At 38.9% G+C, this 15,928-nt stretch overlaps 1 protein-coding gene across 2 annotated transcripts in view; it reads right to left on the bottom strand.

The window, feature by feature from the left end:
• Reck (reversion inducing cysteine rich protein with kazal motifs) overlaps positions 1-15,928 on the bottom strand; it is a 70,995-nt gene that overhangs the window by 39,793 nt on the left and 15,274 nt on the right. The window contains exons 3-6 of one of the 2 annotated variants that reach the window (XM_051187679.1): positions 12,193-12,267; positions 10,210-10,246; positions 8,161-8,246; positions 6,121-6,168 (exon numbers count right to left, since the gene is read on the bottom strand). In XM_051187679.1, the coding sequence (XP_051043636.1) occupies positions 6,121-6,168; positions 8,161-8,246; positions 10,210-10,246; positions 12,193-12,267 (246 nt within the window). Of the gene's footprint in view, positions 1-4,967; positions 5,066-6,120; positions 6,169-8,160; positions 8,247-10,209; positions 10,247-12,192; positions 12,268-15,928 lie in introns of those variants that run through there. The other variant, XM_051187680.1, reaches the window with a different exon arrangement.

Genomic DNA, 15,928 nt, shown 5'->3' with positions numbered 1-15,928 from the left:
GGAGAGGCATAGGTGGGACTCCCAGGCAGAGAGAATAAACAGAAGGAAAGCAAAGGAGAAAAAGAGGAGGATTCCAGGGGCCAGCCACTCAGCTACACAACCAACCACAGAATAAGAAGTAAAGAAAGGTATACAGAATAGAGAAATATAAAAACCCAGAAGCAAAAAGTAAATGGGATAATTTAAGAAAGCTGGCTAGAAACAAGCCAAGCTAAGGCTGGGCATCCATAAGAAAGAATGTCTCCATGTGATTATTTGGGAGCTGGGTGGTGGGGCCCCAAAGAGTTAAAACAAAAACAAAAGCAACATCTGACCTTGGTTGCTCTGAATGTTATTTCTGGGTTCTAGTACTGTATATACCATGAGGCTTATCATGATCTATCCCATACTTCCAGGACCACCATGCTTGTGAAAAAATTCAGGAAAATCTAGGATTGAGAATGCCCATAGCATGTGAATGTGATTCTGTGGGGATAATCAAGTTAAAGGTTGTTTTTGGTAGCTCTTAGAACAAAACTTGGTGATCTCACTCAAAGATATATAATTCTCAAAAAAAAGTGTTGCCTAAAAAAATTTTTTTACAATTATTTGTATGTGTGTTTGTATGTATATATGCATGTGTGTGGGTGAGTGTGTACCACAGCATGACTATAGAGTCAGAGGTCAACTTACAGAAGTAGGTCCTTTGTCTACTTGCTTGTTTAACAGCAAGCATCTCTTTCCCGCTGAGTCACCTTGCCAACCCAGAAGTACTTTAAGTACAAAGGAGGTACCCTTTCCAGAGGGTTTTTTTTTTTTTTTTTTTTTTTTTTTTTTCAGTCAGTGATCAAGTGAGAAAAAGACCATCAGCCGGATCTCTCATTCTTAGCTGAAATTCCCTATGTAAGAATTCATACAAGGTATGGTTGTACACATCTTCATTATCAGCAGTTGGAGGCAGAGGCAAGCATATCTCTGTGAGTTTGAGGCCAACCTGGTCTGCATATTGAATTCTAGACCAGCCAGGACGACACAGTGAGACCTTGTCTCAAAAGACAAACAAACACTTTTAAAAAATCATGATTTCTTAAATATGATATATGATATATGATGCACATGCAGCGTGTGTGGGGTGCACCAGGCAGGCAGTGAGTACAGGGGCAATGCACATAAGATGTGAGGACAACCTCTGGTAGTGATTCTCACCTTCCACCTTGTTTGAGGCAGTTTCTGGTGGTTACTTAGTTGCATACATCAGGCTAACTGGGGTGTGAGGTTTTCCCATTTTGCCATGGTAGTACTAGAATTACAGACATGTATGCTCCTGTGCTGGCTTTATCTGTGTATTCAACCTCAGGGCCTCATGTTTCCACAACCAGCATTTTACTCACTGAACTGTCCTCCAACCCCACTGCATTTTTAGTCAGCATACAAATAGGCTTTCACTGTGACAGTGCCATATGCAGGTACATGCAAATACATTTATGTATCATTATATCTTACTTTTACTTGTCCCCCTAGCCAGTCAATCCCGTCTCTCCTCTCCAACTATCATAATATTGCACTATTGCCTGAATTGTTTTTGGACATGGAATTCTAGGTTGATAGCTATTTTCTTTCAGAACTATGTAAACATTGTCTTCTGGCTTCTTTTGTTGCTGCCGAGAAATCAGCTGTTGGTCATCTTTGAAAAAGAAGATTTTTTAACACTTCTTATTTCCTTTTTTTCTTTTAAAGATGTATGTCTATGTGGACAGGATCTCTTGTATCCTGGGATGGCTTAAACTCACTATCCAGCTGAGTATGACCTTGACTCTTCCTCCTTTACCCCAGAAGCACTGGGCCCAAAGAAGAGGGCCATGACCCCAGCTTTCTAGGCTTTTATTTCTTCAATTAAAACTTGAGTAAATTCTTTCTCAGCTTTACTTGCTTTGTGTATTTTGGGCTCTCTCCCTCCCTCCCTCTCTCTCTCTCTGTTTTTGGAGATAGGGTTTCTCTGTCACTTTGGAACTGTCCTGGAACTTGCTCTGTAGACTATGCTGGCCTTGATTGAACTCATTATCTCTGTGATGAGTTCACCACCACTGCCTGGCTAGGATACTGTTTCTTAATCATATTAGATTTTTATGGATTGCATGTGATCATTTCTATAGCAGAAATACCTTGAGGTCTAATTCTATTCACTGTTGTCCTTGCTGGCTCTTGTCTGGCGACCTTGTTTGCTCATGAGTTTTGTGATTTTTTTTTTTTTTAACTGTGAATTGCTTATTTTCCTTAGAATTTTATCTGTGAAAGTTTTAAGTCTGGAATAAAAGTCCATTTCTGCAGAGAGGATCTGTGTTACTTGTCTTAGGCATTAAGGCAGGACTACCTGCCTTTAGTATGCATTTAGTACCATTTTTGATGCATTCTCAGCTGGAGATTTTCTAAGAGAGGCTTTACATGAACAAGGCTTCAAACTCAAGTTATTAATATCAGTTTTCAAGAGAAACAACATTGAGAGAAGAAATGTATTCCTCTACAAAAGAAAGAGGTGGACACATTTTTTGTCACCCCAAATTGCAAGTGTAGCCTCTTTGGAACCAAATTTGTTGGTGAGAAAGGGAAGAGAACTCACTTGGGGTTTCTATCTTCAGTCAGTACCAAAACCTCTTCTTTGACTTCCAAGAGACGATAAAGCTATGAAAATCAACTCAGCAAATGTCAATGTCCTCAAACCTAATGCCTTCTCGGTGCCTTTTTTCTCTAGATCTCTGTGCCCACTTAGTTTCGGTTTATGCATTCCACTGATTCTCTCCAGCAAATCAAACTAGCATTTTAAACTCTTTACACCTATAACGTAGGTCTAGATAATATGTCTGCCCTAATGCCAAGAGATAAGGAGCTATATAGTACCTTTAAGCACAGGACAATAGTAAATGTATTTCAGGACACTAGGCTTAAACGATTAGTTAATTATTCTATACCTTTGAACATGGTCTTCTATATCCAACCCATCAACAAACTTTTTTAGTGATTCTTCATTTAAATCTCTAACTTCCTCCCCTCTACCCTTTTTTGAAATGTTGATTCTTTAAAAAGTTGGTTGCTTTTTTTATTTAAGTATACAGAATCCTTAATGTCTCTTTGGCAATGGAATATAATAGCATTTACAACTACAAAAAAGTTACTTTTGTTTATGTACCATGCACACATAGTTAACTCACACAATTCTTTACCACTCAGCACTCTAATGAAATAAACTACCTGACATTATAGGAACACATACACACACACACACACACACACACACACACACACACACACACACACACACGCTTACTTTTCATTTAAGATCTCTGCACTCGGGAGATAGAGGCAGGTGGGATCTCTGTGAATTTGAAGCCAGACCAGCATACATAATAAATCCCAGGCCATCCAGGGCTATACAGTGAGATTGGCAAGGTCTGTCCTTCTCTTTGCCCTTGCATGAGCCATATGCATTTTTTCCTAGCATGCCTTTGGTTCATAGTCTTATTAACCATCTACACCAATTTATTGCTGTTTTGTAAAGTTTTTTCTGGAACTCCCAAAATACCAGGTGTAGTTATAATTTACTAAGTACTCATACTTGAAGTATGTATTTTAAATAATAGTTTTAGGTTTATTTATTATATTTTATATGTATAAGCTTATGTATGTATGTGTACCATCTGGGGAGGCCAGAAGAGGGTGTCAGGGAAGAGTTCTGTATGGCCATGAGCTATCCTGTGGGTTCTGGGAATTGAACTCAAATCCTCTGAACTGCTGAGACATCTCTCTAGCCCCAGTATATATTTTAATTAATGTGACTTAATTAGATACAGTCCTTTATTAATGAAGTTAAGCTATAAACAGTTTAACTAAAAATTTGTTTTGTTTTGGGATAGGGTCTCACTATGTATCTCTGGCTGGCCTGGAACTAGAAGAGATCTATGTCTCTGCCTCCAGAGTGCTGGGATTAAAGGTGTGCACTACCATGTTCAGCTAGATTTTGGGGGTTTTATTTGTTTGTTTTGGTTTGTTTGCTGAAAGGTTTATTTATGTGTATGGGTGCTCTATAGAGAGCATCCGAAGAGGGCGCCAGATCTCATTACAGATGGTTGTGAGCCACTATGGGGTTGCTGGGAATTGAACCCAAGATCTCAGGAAGAACAGCCAGTGTTCTTAACCTCTTAGCATCTCTCCAGCCCCCTCAGCTAGGTTTTTAACTTAGGTCTGACTCTGAAGTCTGTGCTTTTTCTAGTTAGATAAAACTGCCTCTCAGAATTCCATTGTTGATGTTTATTAGGAATCAGACTGTAAAATCAGATGTAGCAATGCTTCACATTTAACTGGTTTGAGTGAAACAGAATCTTAAGTGGCACTGTAATTTATAAACTTTATTCATTTAAGTAAATTTCCTTGGAAATCCCCTTAAAGGAACCAGGAACAGTTTTCCAATAAAGACAACAAGCTCTTCCGAATCTCTACTCAAACCACCTAAGATCTGTCCTTCAGGGTAAATGTGGCTCCTGAAACCACAACATGTAGGGATTCATCCTACGGTCACCCAAGGCTAAGAAAAAGGTATTAAAGGCCCAGTGTGCAAAACTTATCTGATGTTAACAGAGACCAGCAAGCTAAAATAGGCTATATTATACCAAATTTAACCAATTCACAAATGGCCCTATCTCTAGACCTAGCTTCAGTTGTGATTTGCTTTGGGTATGTAATACAGAACCCACAGAACCAGTTTCCTGAATTAAAGTGTTATTGCCTCTCATTATTTCTAAATAATATGTAAGAAATCAAACTGAGTTTTGAATTGTACTGAATAATTTCAGCTTTAACACAAACATAAGGAACAGACACATCCTATAGACTTTTGAAAAATAGTTGGTTAATTAATTCTAGGCCAGATAAAGACAGGCAGGCAGGAAAACAATCTGTTCTTATCTCTACTGTAGCACAGTGTTTATCTCTCTTACCTTTCCTGTCTCGTCCTTCATCAACACACATTGCAGACTTCCTAGGGCAATGCAGAAATCCAAACAAGAGAAGAAGCACTAAAGTAATGGAGGACAGGCTACAGGAGGTGGACAGTGTCAGACACCATGTGGAAGAGAAGAAGGAATTGTCAGAATTAGCCAATGATCATTTCAAAGGTAGAGGCGAGAAAAACACCGAAAAAGGCCTTCCACCTCTTTATAGCAGGCTCTTTTCAACAAGAACAGAGGGAAGCTGAAGTTAACTTGGAAACTTGTCTTCAGAGACCAGATGTAACTTAGCCAACAGAACAAAGGGACAAAGGATAAGTAAGACTCTGCAGTCTAAAAATGTTAATGAAGAGACATAATTATAACTTGGAGAAAGGAAAAAATAACCAGAACTTTAATATAGAAGCAGCCAGGAATTACTGTTTCTCCCAAATACATAGACTGTTAATAGTATCCTCACTGTTTAGATAGTAAGGTGATGAAGGAGACATGCAGTTAAGTCTCTTAATTACATGACCTTACACTCTGAAATGTAATACAAGTGTCACACTTAATGGTGAGGTTCTAGAAAATGGACACCCAAAGGAGTTTTGCACATTTGCACAAGGCAAACTACCTCCTTTACTCCCACGCAACTATTTGCCCATTAGGGAACGCCACACTGGAAACCCATCCTGGGAGACAAGGGTTCAGATCTGTAAGGCTTCCTAAATGCAGGTGTTGAAGTGTGAAGTGCCCATATTAGCAGTTTGATTTTTCTTAGTTTACATTTCTTCTTGAGACAGGCAGTTTATAAAATTTAATACCAAGATGGGTTCATAGATGGGAAAGGGGCAAAGAGGACACAGAACTGTGAAAAATGATTTCAGAATCTTAGCACAACTAGTGGCTTTGTTAAGAAAATATTACAGCTGAAATCTTTGAATGAGATATTTAAAGCATTTCTTTAAAATTAATACTTAATTTTAACAAACCTCAAAGTCAAAACATTTTAGAGACAGTAAAAGATGTTTTTATCAAGGCTAAAATTTCTGCAAGTTAGAACATATTTTGTTTAAAAATGAATTTTTTTAATTTAAGTGATTTTTGTCAGTTCTGAGAACACTGGAATAGTCTACCCAAATTTTTTAAATAAGACACATACCTCATATTCTTTTCTGCAAACTTTGGAAATATCATTCTTTGAAGATGCCTAAAAGCAAACAAAAATTTTCATTTATTTACTATGCATGCTATTTATTTTGTATAGGACAGAAAGGAACACAAAGTAGTACATGTTAATTGTTGGTATAATATTCTTTATTTCATCAAGGAAAACCTTATACTCAAATATTTAGAATTTCCTAAAATAAACAAATCTTATGTAATGTTTTAAAACAAATAGCACCCCAGGACTTACTCAATATGCAGGAGCTCCAGCCTAAGTTTTATGGTTTTAATCTCATATAACAACATGGTTCTTTTGTTATTTTGGAAACTAGATGACTTTGAAGGAAATGTAAATCAGAGGCCTTTTAAAAAGCTCCACTCTAGTGAATTTTCTTGTGAAGCTCTGCCAGGGCACTTTTTGCTTTTTTTCTTTAACCCTTCATATCCAACACTTTATACTGACTATCTTGAGCCAATTTTCTCAGAAAAGTACCACATATATTGGAGAAGTCAGCGAAAGAACATAGCACTCCAGCAGGCAGTAAACAAGTTACTTCTGGTATTTCTCAACAGTGTATGGAGAAGGCAGTGTTCCCTCTATTGCCCAGAAGACTGATCTCACCATAACAAGTTCCTCATCATGGAGAAGGATGTGCATCTGTGCAAAACAAGGCAAAGCAAATCTGTTGCCAAGTGGTTTTCTTCAACCCATCACCAGGCTCAGAGTAGAGACACTGTTGGGGAAGCACGGGAGCTCATCCCTTGTTTCTCTTCCTCCTAATCCTTCACCTAGTCCCATGCGAGTTATAACAAAGTAGCTGGTAAGGATGGGGGAGGCTGGGTTGGGTTGGGGGCTAGAAGAAGAATGGGTTGGCAACTGCTTTATGTCCCCAGGATTTTAGTTCAAATCCCACATAGCTCAACTTTGCCTCAGTGTTTGGAGGAGAGCAGCAGATTGCCAGGCCGTGTGCTGCCCAAACATTGCAGAGCAGGCTTAGCACAGTGTTGTGTATAAAAGTGAAGGTGGGGCTGGTGCTGGCTCCCGCCTAGAATCCCAGCACACACAAGGCAGAGGCAGAACTGCTGTGAATTGGGACCTGTTTGATCTACATAGGAAGTTACTGGCCAGCCAGGACCACACAAAGACTCTTTCACAAACACAACAAACAAAGATTTCAGCCACAGAAGTGAAGGTAACATTGCCATCTCACATATGGTCTTTAGAACAGGCTTCCAGCTATGTTTACAGGTTAGTTTAAATAACCATTTAAACGGCTAGCTTCCCAGTTAAGTGCACACCCACCACTTGGAGTAGAGAGCCCAGGAAGCCAATGTTACCCATCTGAGAAACTCCTTAAAAACATGCAGGGAAGAACTCAGGGGTCTACCAGAATTTGTAGCACAGACACACCTACCAAAGAGAAGCCACAGCTTAGCTTTGGATAGGGCACGTGCTCAGAGCAAAGCCACGGTGAAAAAGAGAAGGAAGACAACACAAAATAAGCCAGCTGGATCACTGCTTTCATCCAACGATACCCTTGATTCACATGACCATTTGGAGCTACACTGACTCATGTCCTCTACAAAGGATGAAATGCCTTGACTGCAATAAACTCCCCTGTGTTTGGCGGACTGGAGAGATGGCTTAGCGGCTAAGAACACTAGCAGCTCTACCAAACAACCCAGGTTCAATTCCTAACACCCACATGTTGGCTCACAATCATCTGTAACTTCGGTTCCAGGGGATCCAATTTCTCCTTTGGCCTTCACAGGCACCAAGTACACATGTGGTACACAGATATACAAGCAGGCAAAATACCCATACACATAAAATAAATTTAAGACAGGAAAAGAGTAAGAGAAGGTTGAAGATTTTACATGAAGTGGCCTCAACTGAGACACAAGCCTAATGCCAAATGTTCAATTTCTGTAGGTCACCTCTCCAAAGCTATGAAGTAGACAGAGTCCCAAAACTGCATAGCTAAACCTCAAACTGTACTCTATCATGCTTAATAGCCTGGTTGTCAGGTGTTACCTGCTTACATGCCTGTCGACACTCCAAGCCAATAGCCAGTTCACAGCAGCCTAAGCCAACCCAGCCATCGGACTTCTTAAACACACCTGAAAAGCAAAATGTTCAAATGCTTTGGTCTAAGTATCAATGAGGTACAAATAGTATATAAAACTAATAGATATTATTACAAGGCAAAGTAAATGTCCATGAGAAAACTAGTTCAGACAGCAGGGCCTCAAAATGATTATGTATCTCCTCTGGCCCTTACTCCCAATGATGTCAGTTTCCTTGGGGTACCACACTATATAACCATCAGGCCCTTTGGTTTTATCCTTTTTTGTTTGCCCTGAGCTTGGTCATTCTCAGTCTTGGGTAAAACAGCATGTCTATGAGAGGGCATGCAAAGTAAGGAAAGCCAGGGAGAAAGGCCTTTTCCTGATTTCATATTGTGAATCACATACAAATATTCTGATGCAATTTAAGCAAACAGGCAAAAAAAAAAAAAAAAAAAAAAAAAAAAAAAAGAGAGAGAAGCTTTATGTTTATGTTTTGTGTTAAAATATTAAATATGTAGAATAGCATACAACTCATCTCATTTCAAAACTGATACATAGAAAATATGCAGGATCAATATCTATGAGTCAGTCCTGGCTTTGGCGGGCACACCTAATCATTCAAAATAACTTTGTATTATTCTGGCTTTGTTTGCTTCCTGGTATTCAGGCACTCTCACTCTCAGAACAGTGAACAGTATTCTTAGAATAGTGAACAGTATCTGCATGGATCATAAGCTATGTGAGCTGTTACTCATAATGCAGTACATTGCTATCTCCATACATCCAGTAACCTTAGAAAACAAAATTATTCAACAAGCTCTTTCATTTTTTAATCTCTCACTGTATACAAGCTACTCTATTACATGCTACAAGGGCTATGAAATTACAAAGCAGATAAAATATATAAGAAATAGCCCATCATGGAGACTATAGTTTGATCTGAACAGGAGTGCACTGCTCAATTTGTTTGCAATGCAGATTTCAGAGAGAACAACACTTTTTACAAGCTCATATTAGTTTTTCCTAAGCATTGGCTTTAACTAGGGCTGGAAAATGAGCTTCAATTCCAGAAGACCATGAATGTCAGGCTACAGAATTTCGGCTTCATTGTAATGAAAGCAGAAATTTCTGAGATATTCTTTTTAAAGGAGATGAAAAAGACAGATATAAAGTGCTGAAACATTAATCATAAGTTTGTTATTGCATTGTTTATTATTATATAATATTCTACCCAAGAGTGTAGTAACAAAGACTTGAACTAGGAATAGAAAAGACAGATACAAGATCTTGCACAGGGTATGTCAATGGAACTAGAAAGTAAAAGCAATCTAAGGTTATTTTCAGGTTTCTGGGCTAGTATCTTTCTACTTAAGATGTTCCCTGAATGCTGAGATCTAGGCCCCATGATGTTGATTAATCATAAACACCAAATTCCCTTCCTAGGGCCAACTAGTTAACAACTTACCTGTCCAGTGGAGAGAGAGGATGGGGAGTTCTACATTTTAGAACAACCATGTCCTTAAGAGGAAGTGAAAGCAGAGGAATGAGCCTAAGGTCTAAAGCCAGGGTACTAATAAAGGAGGTAGTAGTCAATAAAACCATGTGTTACAGGAAACTCAAAGAGCACACTGTTCTAGAATATTATTTAACTATCTAAAGTTGTGTTACATTTGTTTTTTGATACAGAATATTATTGTAACTGTATAAAGTTGGGCTACATTTGTTTATGCTGCATTTGTTTATGAAAAGACGTGTTGCTGTTTCATCTTGCCTGCAAGGCAGAAGCAAAATACCTGCCCCAACAAGGCAAAAGGGGAGTACTAACTCCTGAAAAGTTGTCCTCTGAACACACAGGTGCCATGGTGTGTACATGCGTCCATATATACATGTACATGCATGTGTGCATATGCACTCATACAATGAAATAATAAATAAATCATTTTTAAAAGCCTACATACAAATCAGATTTAGGACTATGACACAGATTTTATGTTAATAAAATAAGTTTACTTACCTGGCAAAGATGAATTCATACAACTCCAAATTTCAACCTGAAATTGTAATCACCAAAATGATTTTATGCAAATAACTAGCTTCTAAACATGACAATTTCTACACAAATTATGCACAGTTAATTGGATTATGGCTGGGACCATATAGTTAATGTCCTAGTGCTAAATCTATATTTAAAAAAATAATAATAAAAGCTGAACCAGTGAGATGGTTCAGTGGTAAGGGAGATGATATCAATCCCTGGGACCCTTGGACTGTCATGAAAGGAGCAAACCACCTACACACACTGTACTCTGACTTCAATGCACTTGCCATGGTGTACACGCATAACACATGCACACACACACAAAGTGTAAAAATGAGAACTACTGCATATGCTTTTCTCATTTTTCCATTCAAAAGTACTAGGAATAAGACAGGTTTCATGGGTTATTTATTAAAGTTACCATTTCCAAGTGCACTGAAAGTGTCTCCTGAGCAATGTAAGAAGTCAGAACTCCCTGACCTTCAGCTTCTTCCCTCTTCCACACAGCAGAGGCCAGTGTATCTAAAGAAGTTCTCTCACATAAGCTTGTGCTCTCTCGGCCTGGCCCACATACATTCCAAACAATGAAAGCAGCCCAAATCCTAGAGACACAGACTTCCTGATGCAGACTTCAAGCAGTGTATCAATAATAGTGCACCAGAAAATGGAGCATTAACAGTAAGTCACATATTTCCCCTTACCTCAAATTCAATTTTCTAAAATTCAAATAATAGAGTTCATAAAATTAGTCGAAACATTGATAAAATTCTAAATGAAATACTACAGTGAAATACACAATATGTATTCACTTATAAGTAGACATTAGATGTAAAGCAAAGGATAATCAGGACTACAATCCACAGCTCCACAGAAGCTAGGTAACAGGGAGGACCCTAACAGGAACACACGGATCACCGGGGGAAGGGAAATTAGATGAGATCTATGGGGTAACTGGGAACAGGAGGGGGTAGTAAGGGAGAGGGGAGGGGGTGGTAAGGGAGGGGGAGGGGAGATGAGAACATGAGGGAACAGGATGGTCAGGGTGGGGGAAGGATGCAGTGGAAGAGCAATAAAAGATATCTTAATGGAAAAAGTCACTATGGGGTTTGGGAGAAAACTGTGCTAGGGTAATTCCCAATAATCCACTAGAATGACCCCAGCTACAACTCCTAGCAATAGTGGAAAGGATGCCCAAATTGGTATTCTCCAGTAATCAGATTGGTGAATAAACCAACTATCATCATAGAGCCAGCAACTGATGGAACTAGACACAGATTCACAACCAAGAACCTGACCTAGCTCTAGGAATCAGTCAAAGAGAGGGAAGAGGGAATATATGAGCAGGGGAAGTCAGGATCATGATGGAGAAATCCACAGAGACAGCTGAACCAAGCTTGTGGAAACTCGTGAACTCTAGACCAACAGCAGAAGAGACTCTCGGGGACAGAACTAGGCCCTCCATATGTGGGAGACAGTAGGAGCACGAAACAAACCTGGTATATGAGCTAGCTTGCTGGAGCCCATTCCCCATGATGGAATGCCATGCTCAGCCTTAATGTTTTCGAGAGGGGCCTGGTCCTGTTCCAACCTATTGTGTCAGACTTTGTTGACTCCTCATGAGAGCCCTTACAGGTGAGGAGAATTGGACTGGGGTTGGGCTGGGGAGGAGGTGAGGGGGAGCAGGAGGAGTGGTGGGAGGGAGTACTGTAATGTAAAAGAATAAGTTAATTATAAAAAAAAGACTAGAATACATTTACATGTAAGACTATTTGTACACCTAGGCCCTAAAATAGAAGATAGACAGTGAAAGACACTAATCTATTTAGCAGTTTATCTTAGGTTTAAATCCTTATCACACATTCCAACCACACTTGAGACATTTGATAAATCTGAAAGTAATTTATCAAATTACTGATGACTTCATGTACCCAAAAGCTGTCACAGTGGCATAAGACTCACCATCGCTTCTGGGCAGTAATCTGGGGCTCTCTGCAGCAGGTGTTTCAGTCGGGATTCACTTTTTGAGGAGAAAATCTATTTGAAAAAAAAAAAAGTCAAAAACCTTTGAGACTTTTCTTTTTAAAAAAAGAAGGGATAAAAGTATCATCCTCTAGATATACAAGTTTTCTGGAATGCTTTTGTTTTATGAAGGGCACCTTTGGAGAGCTCTAGATCAAGCTTAGGTAAGATCTATTTTACACACTTGGTCTCATAGGCCAGGCTGGTTTGAATTCAGGGTCCTCCTGCCTCAGTGTCCAGAGTGCTAGCATTACACACCCAGCTTCTGAATCAACATTTCTTATAAGAGTATTTGGTTAATTTTGGAAATAATCAGGAAAAGTCCAATTGCACCAAGTTGAGAATCTTTTCTATTATCCAAAAGTAGAGAAAAACAAGCTAAATAATACTAAATGTTATTTAGTCACTTGTCTCTATAACTAGCAAATATAATTAAAAAGTAATAGGAATTAGAATATTACCATTTTACAATACCTAGTGAAATAATGCATTTAGGCAATAATTATCAACAGTGACTACTAAACATCACATAAAGGGACAGCTAGATCAATTATCTTTCATGGAGAAGACTTGCCAAACAAAACAAAAAAAATCTTCCAGTCTGGTCAAATGTCTGGCTTTATTTCATAAGGCAGATGAAAATCAACTGTGGCTAGTCAGTTTAAATGTAAATCAAGCAAAATTAAATAAAAATAGCAGAATATAGGGACATACACCTGTAATTCCAGCACTTGGACTAGACTAGGCTACATTGACAGTGTGTACTGTCATACACATACACTGGATGTGGTAATATAAACCTATAACCCTAGACCCTCAGAAGCAAAAGGAAGAAGCAGAAGCCATACCTGGTGCATAATGAGTTTGAGCCTAAGTCACATATGGAAGTATGGACTTGACTAAATATGGAAGTAACTAAACTCCTCGGAGAACCTGTTGGGGTTGTTTCTAGGCCGAATTATTTGAGGTGGTCAGAAGATCTACACCTTCTGGTGGCACCACACATAAAAGGACATGGAAGAGGTAAGCTGGCACTTTCTGTCTGCTTGCCCTCTCTCTCACTTGAGTTCATTTCTCCTGAGCCATTCTTTTGATGATGCTAGAACCTACTTCTTCAGAACCCCAATGTGGATTTAAAACTGGCAGCTCTCTCAGACCTCCTTGGGACTCCAGTACCTGACAGAGACTACTGAGACGTCCAGTCTTGTGGACTGAACAGTTACTGGATCCTTGGCCTTTCTGTTGGGAGACAGCCATTGTTGAACTACTCAGACCACAGCCTGTGACCCCTCCCCAAGCACCTCTGTGTGTGTGTGTGTGTGTGTGCGCGCGCACGCTTTCATCCTTTCAATTCTGCTTTAAATCAACCTACCAGTTACTAAGAAACACAGGCAGGCTGGAGAAATGGCTCTGAGATTATGAGCACTGACTGCTCTTCTAGAGGTCTGAGTTCAATTCCCAGGAACCACATGGTGGCTCACAATCATCTGTAATGAGATCTTGTGCTCTCTTCTGGCCTGCAGGCATATATGCATGCAGAACACTGGGTACATAATAAAAAAGAAAGAAAGAAGAAAAAAAGGAACAGACAAAAGACATTAAATGATAACACAGAAATTTGAACAGCAATTTAAACTACGGGAAAATCAACAGGCTAAATAAACTCAAGTTTATTCAATAAAGCAATTCCAAGAAAGCTACAGATCAGCTAAGTAGAGTATACCTGTAATCCCAGCCTTAGGGAGACTGAGGCATGATGACTGGGGATATGACCCCAGCCTGGGCTATATGGTAAGTTCTAGGCCAGCTTGGGCTACAGTGTAAAAGCTGCTTTAAACAACAGCAGGACTGGAGAGGTGGCCTTATGGTTAGGAGCCCTTCATGCTCTTGCAGAGGACCTGAGTTTGGTTCCCAGAATTAGCATTAGGAGACCATAACCTCCTGTAACTTAAGCTCCAAGGGGACCTGATGCTTTTTTCTGGGTTCCATAGGCACCTGTGCTCATAGGCATGTACCCATACACATAATTTTAAAAATAAATTTACAAAAAAGCAAGAGTAATAACTGCTCTTAAGCACTGAATCATCACTCCAGCTCCAAATATTATATTTTCAAATAAGTGATAAGAATAGTATAATTGTTATTGCTATTTACATGTAGGCATAGTCTACAACTGAGTTATATTCTCTGACTAGTATGGCTTTTTTCTAAAGTCCTTATAATTTATAATTTATAAATTAAGCTTAAAAATCATGTAACAAATAATAGGACAATTAGGATTTCCTCCTAAACCAAATATAAATTTGCTTTAATAGACTAGGGAAGAGGAATGAGAAGACTACAGGGAATTATAAATGAAACATAATTGACCGTGATTAATAGTGTTAAAGCTTAATATGGGATTGATTACACTTATCTATCTATCTATCTATCTATCTATCTATCTATCTATCCATCCATCCTTGAAATTTTCCATGATAAAAGGATAAAAGGAAAAATAAGAGGGGGGAAAAAACGAAAGAAGGACAATAAGGAAAGATACGGAGTAAATGAATAATCTTAGCAGTGGACTGGGAGGAAACAGAGAAAGCTATAAATAATCTCCTGGGGGCTGGAGAGATGGCTCAGCAGTTAAGAGCACTGGCTCTTCTTCCAGAGGGCCTGGGTTCAGTTCCCAGCACCCACATGGCAGCTCACAATCATCTGGAACTCATGTTCCAGGGGATTCAACACCCTCTTCTCTGCAGGAACCAGGTATGCAAGTAGTACATAGACATACGTATAGGCAAAACCCTCAAATGTAAAGTAAATATAAAAATGAAAGTATTTTTCAAAATCATCTCCTTGTTTCTCCTCTATATTTTTCAAAAACAATAAAGGCAAACACAAAGTAAATAAAAAAAAGTCCAAGCACCTGAAACAGGTTAGGAAAGTGGTGAGAACATGGACTGAGATTATAAATAATATGCTCTGAGACTGGACCACCTGACTGGCCTTGTATCAGGGTTACATCTTGGTGGCTAAGTATGGATTGCATAATGAGTGATCCTGAGCACTTGGTTTCTATTCCTCCGATCACTGGTGTGGAAACATTAGTAAGTTATTTAACTCTTTTATATCTCAATTTCTTTACTTATTAAATAAAGATGACATCACATCCAGTCTATTAGAAAATTTGAATAATGACTGAGATCACTACTTCTCAAATTCTAGAGAACTTCTAAGGCCACATAATAGCCCTGAGATGATGAAAGGAAGTTAGGACTTTATGAAGAGGTATTGATTCATTAGAACTTGCATAAAAAGGCTCAACCAGGAAAAAAAAAATCAAGAGTAGGACAATGAATACATAGTACCAACAGGTCTACCATTAACACTTTACATTTGCTCTCACTATCTCAGATATACACATATTGCTATTATCAGCATCTTGCTTATTTAGGGATTCATTATAGACAGTGAGCTTACTTGTTCCTATATCCTAGCATGGGCTTGGGATGTAGTTGAGTTGGTAGAGTGCTTACCCAGCATGCTCAAAACCCCATGTTTTAGTTCCAGCACTACATAAAGTAGGTGTGATGATGTACAACAGTAATCCCAAGCCTGGGATACATGAGACACTGTTAGAAAAATTCCCCAAACAAAAACCAAACACAAACACAAATACCCCAAATTA

The sequence above is a fragment of the Phodopus roborovskii genome, unplaced genomic scaffold, assembly GCF_943737965.1.
Source record: "Phodopus roborovskii unplaced genomic scaffold, PHOROB, whole genome shotgun sequence".
In the NCBI taxonomy this organism is placed as follows: domain Eukaryota; kingdom Metazoa; phylum Chordata; class Mammalia; order Rodentia; family Cricetidae; genus Phodopus; species Phodopus roborovskii.
The sequence above is the reverse complement of the archived record's forward strand: the minus strand, read 5'-3'. Positions and strand labels throughout refer to the sequence as shown.